The sequence below is a fragment of the Gavialis gangeticus genome, unplaced genomic scaffold, assembly GCF_001723915.1.
Source record: "Gavialis gangeticus isolate Ggan-Ray unplaced genomic scaffold, GavGan_comp1, whole genome shotgun sequence".
Taxonomy (NCBI): domain Eukaryota; kingdom Metazoa; phylum Chordata; order Crocodylia; family Gavialidae; genus Gavialis; species Gavialis gangeticus.
The window spans coordinates 21210561-21218026 of record NW_017729025.1 but is presented as its reverse complement, the minus strand read 5'-3'; the positions used below and the strand labels follow the sequence as shown (position 1 = coordinate 21218026).

At 43.0% G+C, this 7466-nt stretch overlaps 1 protein-coding gene across 1 annotated transcript in view; it reads left to right on the top strand.

Annotated features, from left to right (window-relative positions):
- The window catches only part of CUNH14orf180 (chromosome unknown C14orf180 homolog), a 30948-nt gene extending 23665 nt beyond the window's left edge, over positions 1–7283 (top strand). The window contains exon 6 of the mRNA XM_019518490.1: positions 5326–7283. Coding sequence (XP_019374035.1) covers positions 5326–5528 — 203 coding nt within the window. The 3' untranslated portion in view covers positions 5529–7283. The remainder of the gene's footprint in view (positions 1–5325) is intronic.
- The last annotated feature ends 183 nt before the right edge of the window (positions 7284–7466 follow it).

Genomic DNA, 7466 nt, shown 5'->3' with positions numbered 1-7466 from the left:
GGAGGTGAACCTCCCCCTCTATGCGGCACTGGTCAGGCTGCAGCTGGAGTACTGCATCCAGTTCTGGGCGCTGCACTTTAACAGGGATGTGGACAACATGGAGAGGGTCCAGAGGAGGCCACTCGCATGATCAGGGGGCAGCAGGGCAGGCCCTACGAGGAGAGGCTATGGGACCTGAACCTGTTCAGCCTCCACAAGAGAAGGCTGAGGGGGGATCTAGTGGCCTGTTACAAACTAGTCAGAGGGAACCAGCAGGCACTGGGGGAGTCCCTGTTCCCCGGAGCACTACCAGGAGTGACTAGAAATAATGGTCACAAGCTGGCAGAGGGTAGATGCAGACTAGATATCAGGAGGTGCTACTTCACTGTCAGGGAGGCTAGGATCTGGAACCAACTTCCAAGAGAAGTGGTGCTGACTCCTACCCTGGGGGTCTTCAAAAGGAGGCTAGACAATCACCTTGCCGGGGTCATTTGACCCCAGTACTCTTTCCTGCCATGGCAGGGGGTCGGATTTGATGATCTGCTCAGGTCCCCTCCGACCCTACTTCTAACTATGAAACGATGAAACTTCCAGTCAACGTAGACAAGACAGACCGTTTTACAGATCGGAAATGGAGCCACAGACAGCTGTTAAGCTCCATCCTCTCAGTTGTTCATGTTTGCCCATAGACCACATGGGAAAGCTGTGTCAGAACTAGATTTCCTGAGTCCAGGTCACAGAGCAGCCTTCTGCAAGCTACCAGATTCAACATGTGTAAGCAACCGCAGAGCGAACCACCAATTTGCTTTAGCTACTTGGCTTTCATATCTTAATGAAAAACCTGAGCCTACTTTGTTGCCCTAAAATATATTAATATAAGCTACCAGGCTAGGAGCAGAATGTAAAATTTCTAACAAGAGGCAAGGAGTTTTAAGAGTGATATCTTTTATTGGACCAACTGTATAGCTGGAAGACATCTTAGACAAGCTTTTAAGGACCAGGTACCCCTCCGCAGGTCCTTGCCGAAGATCTTTCTCAACTAGTCAGTTGGTACTATACAAAATATCACTCAAAAAAAATCTTTGCTTCTTGCATATTTCTTGGACCATCACAGCTACAGCATCACTCCAACACTTGTTTCTAACACGTCATTTAGCCAGTGATTTATTCCTTTTTTTTTTTTGTTTCCAGATGATAAAAGGGTATGCTGAGTTTTAGGAATGTGAACATTCCTGAGCCTTAAAACAGTTTAAATAAATCTCAATTTTTTTGATCTGTCTGTCTTTTCCAATAGATAAGTGGCATAATTTCCTAAGAAGAAAGTCTAAAAGTAATGTGCCTTATACACAGATGTTATATAACAAAAAAAACCCCAACAACACCCCCCCTGAAATCTTTGTAATAAAAGTTGGTCAAAACTCAATGGCATTTGTGCAAAATAGATTTTCCTACTATTTTATCTTTTTTCAGGAGTGCATTTATATAACAGAAAATACAGTATACCTGGGCACTGTGGTTCATCTGTGTTTCAGGCTATTCTTCCTGCTCGTTAATTAAAACTTTATAATCGTGGAGTGGGGACTTTCAACATGAACAGAGGATAACAAATATCCACATTTTTGTCTGAAATGTAACCCCTCCACACACACACACACACACACACACACACACACACACACACACACACACACACACACACACACACACACACACACACACACACCCCCGCCCCAAGCAGAGCGTTCTTACAGAGTCTTCTTCAGGCATAAGACTCTATAAATTGGCGGTCAGAGGGAAAGGGGAGGGCTGTTAGGGATTTCAAAAAAGAGTGAATAAAAAGGGATGAATTCAGCAAAGAAATACACTCCCCCAAATGCTTCAGTATGATAAAAATGGCACTGCCTTTTTACTGAAGTGTGTCATCCAATCAAGAGCCAGAGACAATACCATCTGATTCAGGAAACCAATGGTATGGTTGAAATATTGGAGTCTGAATAGCAGATAGCTGTGGAGGGACGAACTGGTGAGCAATCCACAGCCTAAAATGTGTCCACATAAACCATTTGGAGAATAATTCCAAATAACTAATAAATTTATAAAAATCAAAGTCTGTTCACAGATAATTTGCAAGCAGAAAGAAGGGCTACATTCAAATGAATAAATTATTTGCCACAAATAATTCACCCAGCTCTATTACAGAACATTGATTTGGCTTCTGGTTAGCTTTAAAATGACTGTCTATTAGCACTCCACCTTCTCCCGGCACACTTTTTGATACATTATTATGTGTTTGTTGCTTGGTTTTATGGCTTTTACCTTCCTCTGTGTATAGCTGTATGACAGCTTAATTGACTGTTCCATATTCCAGGGCTGGTAATAGAAGCTAATTTAAATATGTTACAGCTAATGTTGGTCCTTTACCCATAACAATGCACACCACATTTTTATCTTCTTATTGATTATGTGTGTATAGCAAGCAAATAGTTGCACTCTGTAGTGGGGTGTTTTTATGCAGGCATGAATTGGGTTTTTATATAGCACATTTCATGCTCATAGTGCTTTATGAAATAATACAGACAGTGCAGTGACCATGTACTCAAGGACCTTATGCTTGGAGACGTATTTTCCCATTCAGGGAAAAGGAAGAATGAGTTTGTGACTAGACCACAAGACAAAGGGGTGGGAGAGCTGAGTTGTTTCACAGGCTTCCTGTGTGAGCTCCAGACAAGTTGCTGAGGGTAGATGGTCCTAGCCCTTTCTCCGCTGTACAGGGAAGGAGCTGTGTGGACCACGTGTGGTTATAGAAAGATGTGAGCGAGGCTGCCAAGGCCTGCAGATTTGCTCTCCGTGCTGGGACAAATTCAACCAAGCTGGAGGCTTCATATGGGCACGACTACACATACCCCTGGCTAGAGCAAGTACTAAGTGACTGCACAATACCCACCAGTACTGCACAGTCCTGGCGACGCACGGGTCATTTCCGACCCTACTGTGCAGTAGCAATGAGCTGTTGTGCAGTAGCTTATTGTTACTGAACGGTAGTGGTGGCATCACAGTTAGTGCTGCCAATGCTACATTGCCATAGCTCATTGCTATGGCGTTGTAGCGCCTCGTGTAGACGTGCTGAGTAAGCAACAAATCCTGGCTTCTGCTGCAAGAGTGACAGACTGTCTTTGCTGAATACAAGCTTTAAGGCAAAAATAATGGCATTAAAGCCCTGCTGCCTTACTCTCGTGCTCTGTGATACTCAGCTTATGACTCCAGCTGCAGTGAGGAGAGCAGAGGATACTTGCCTGCCTTTCCATAGTAATGGGGACAAGAGGGGACGGGGCTGGCAATAGAGAACCACCTTCACAACCAGAATATATGGCTGGGCAAAGAGACTCCAGGAAAAGGTTTAAAGTAACTTCCTCCCTTCCCAGAGCATGGGGGAGAGCCCTGCGGCAGCACAACTGTGCTTCACTCCTGACTCAGAAGAGACCGTCAAATTAGAGTCTAGCCCTATCTGAGTCTCTCTTCCCTTGCCTGTGTAATAAAATTAATTCTTCTCTGCCTTACTGGGGTGCAGAGTGTCTCTGTCTGTACAGCTCTACACTGGTGAACACTGTAGGGATAAAGCAGTCATAATCCTTAAATTCAGGATAGCTGCACCAACCGACTTTTGCATGCAGGATCTGGCCCAGCATATTAACCCCCGTGATCCCACCTCACAAAACTGAGCAGTAATACCGCTCTGGTTTTAATTCATTCAAACAACTGTATGTGCCTTCATTTCTAGATTTTAGCACCAAAAACCTTTCCCCACATCTGCCCGTCCCTGCACTCAGCAGTACCAATGCAGCAGCGGGCAGAATGTACACTGCCTTTGCAGACTGTTATGCTGTTCTCTACTTGCAACAAGGTATATGAGCCCATAAAAACTTCTGCAGAATGAGAAACATCCTAAAGCCCCCATCTTCTCGTTATCTTCAGAAGTTAGAGTATCCGAGACACCCAGGGCCAGATCCTAGCTAATGGTCCAATGTTACCAACCCGTTATAGTGCCAGTTTAACCAGCCAGTGGCAGGCAGGAAGGAGCTATCTCCCTGTGAAACAGGGATGCCATAATGATTCTAATGCTTATTTGTGGTGCCATCAATGTGGTGCTAAGATATATCACAGAAATGCCATGGGTTTGACTAAATGCCTTTATAACTGATAGGAACAAGAGCTGCATGATTGCTTTCTTCACACTTATGTTAGAATTAAAGAACCAGGCTCCTCTGAGAACCCTAACAGCCGAAACAGCAAGCACCATTCAAAGCAGAGACTCAAAGAAAAGCTTCAGGAAAAGTTGACTCTGATTGTGTGGGGTCCTGACAGAAAACCAATGCAGATGTAGGCAGAAAGCCGTAGGGCCATGGAACAACCATTAAAAGTGTGGACATCAAGAGAAAATCAAGTATTTCTAAAAGAAATGTCGTATCCCTGTTTGATTCCCGCTGCATTCAGGGAAAGGGGATGTTGGTACACAAACAGCAATGCTGCAAAGTAAAACCTGGCTCCATTAACAACCTTCTAATGGAAGCAACCTGCAGGACCCTGAAAATGGATCAATTGCTTGGGTTAAAAGGGGGGGATGATTCAATTTGAAATCTAACTTTCCATTTGGCCGAGTTATTTCTACCCAGCCCCGAGAACACTGCAGTGGAGTTGCTCAGATCAAAGAGAAAGCAGGACATCATTCCTTGGATTATAAAAACAAGGGAAAATATTTACAGCATATGCCCTTTAAGCACAAACAGAGGCCATTCCAAGGGGGTTAATTTATTTAACCCCGAGAGACAGGTGAGAATCACCGAAGCTCTGTAAATTTGACTCTCAGATGCTAGGCCCCTTCTCATTAGCAGGGCCCACAATGAGCTAGTGTTACAAGGAAAAAGCAAGTCATCTGGTGCCCGCCTCTCTCTCTATGAAATGTCTGCAAGCATTAAATAATTAGCAGTGATTGCTTAATATTCTCTAGTATTTAACTGAGTGTTTTGCTTAAAACTACAAAAAAAATAATTGCCGCAAGGAAATTTGAGAACATGCATTAGCTCTGGTAATCCTGTTCTTACTGTATATAATTAAATCCTTTTAACGTGCCATTAGGGCACATCTTTTATAGTCATTCAGTATCTTCTGCAGGGAGGTGCGACTCACTGCCACTGAGCCGATGCAGAAAGTTCTCAGAACCAAAGCACCGATTAACCTGCTGCTCCCAGAAAACCAGAGCAAAGCCAGCAGTGGGAGGTCAAATTTGGGAGCGGGTTAAAATGGCACTAAAATAATCCCATTCTCTTCTCTCTTCCCAATCTTTTTCAGCCCATGACAGTTCATCCACTGGTTTGCCTACATTCCTGTGGCTTTTGTTCTGTATCACACTCATCCTGGCTGTGAGTCTGTACTACAGCAGCGTGAAGCAAAATTTCAAATTCGTGGAAGAATTTCAATCCCAGCTCGTTATCATCTTTCTTCAGATAAGACATGTTGCTCTGAAATGCTGGACATGGTTTATGAGGCAATAACTGTGTCTGTTGTTGGCGTAGCCCAAGACAAAGATCCTCTTGGATAGCATCTAAACACATATTGCTGTGAAAGGTTCAAAGCCCACTCCAGCCAGACATCAGAGAATGTATTAGTCTTCCCCTGGAAGAATAATAAACCTGCCCTTGTTGTGCACTTTCCTATTCCCATAGACAATTGCTTTCCTTTTCTTTTATTATTTTTATTGTGTGAGTTATGGTAGCATCCAGGGGTCCAAACCAAAAACAGGTCTCTGTTGGCCTACTTGGTATATAAACTAAAGAGAGAAGAAACAAAAACACAGAGGGTTTAATTGATATGTCCAGGGTCTTACTGCCCAGCAGAGGCAGGAGTGGTACCTACATTATGCTAAATGGCATGTCAGGGCCTTAATCACAAGACCCACCTCTTTTTTCCCCCCCCATCAACTCACCTTTATGTGGTTTTTGGAGAAGTTGAAGCAAATCTGAATGACTGAGCCAATGCCACTCTTTTAGCTGAAGGCTTGACAAGCCCATGTATTTAAACACATGTACAATCAATGAAAATAAAACCTTGGCAGATGACTCATTCCCCTTCATGCTGCCTGCTACATGGACAAAAGACATCTCTCGGAAATGTTACACTTGACTCATGGGTGTGAAAGAGAGCATGGAAACTCATTTAAACAGTAAATAGTGATTTGCCTAATATCATACATAATAGAATTGAATCCCAGGTTAATTATCAAGTCAGTCGTTTTATCCTGTGAGTTTGATTCAGTCCATAAATCTCAGGATCCGAGTTTACAAGGTTTATGACATCACCAAACATCTTCAATTTATTTCCAGCTTGTATCTAGTCAAAGATCATGCATTTAGTCCAGACCTGTTTAATTGCAGTTTAAGGCCTTACCTCATTCAATTATTGACAGTTTAGGGAGGTAGATGGTATCTTCGTGGCCTCTATTACCATACCATACGAAGTATATCTCTGAAGGGAATTATTTCAAGGCTGCTGCTGCAATAAATATGGAACTCCCCTTTTGTGCGTGTCCAAGCGGACCCCAGCATTTGGAGGGTTACATCCAAGAAAGGAAAACCAAACAAGTTGTGTCCATGAACAACAGCTTTCCATGGACTTCAATTTCCTGTAAACATAAATAGCCACATTGCCAGCTTTTTCTTCCCTTAATTTTGTGTCAAGTAAAGTTAAAGGAGCAAGTCTGACAAAGTACATGCTTACATTTAGAAAAATAAAGATGATCTGAGAGTCTGTAGGAGCGGGGGCGGGGGGGAGAAATACCCATCCACCCTCCTGAGAAGATGGTCAGCAATATTTACAAGATCCCAGAGCAGTGTTCTGGTATTGCAATTGGCCTACTTTTAATTTTGGATTGACAAAAATGTCAGCATGGCACTGCAGTGCCACAGCAAATCATTTTCTGAGCAGCCCACTGACTTCCCATGAATTAAATGTGAACAAGGAGAGATACCTTTCCTCATAAGGAAGGCATACAGCATCTTAATTGAAATGAGGTCAAACAAATTATTGCGCTCAGATTTAAGCATAGGAAGAAGTGACATAATGGCTAATTTGATGCTCATCTTAGCCTGTCAGAGGCCTAGAGGCAAAAGCCTCTGAAAAGCCACCAGCACAGGAGTCAGGGAGAAGGATTCAGCCTTGGGACTTTTTCTACAAACTGCTTATGTGTCACAGCCTAACAGGATATGCTGTACCACTGTCTCTCCCCTGAGTTTCCTTTTTTAAGCAATAAAGAGAAGAGATTTATAACTTTTGTGTCAGTGACTCATTAATACATTTAGGTATTTTCTGAAAAAAATTATGGAGTTGTATTTTAATAAGATGAGTGGGTAAGTACCCATAACCCGTAATCCCTCTGACTTCCTGTGTCCTTTCCCTTTCCCCCGCTTTTTTTTTTTTTTTTTTTTTTTTTTTTT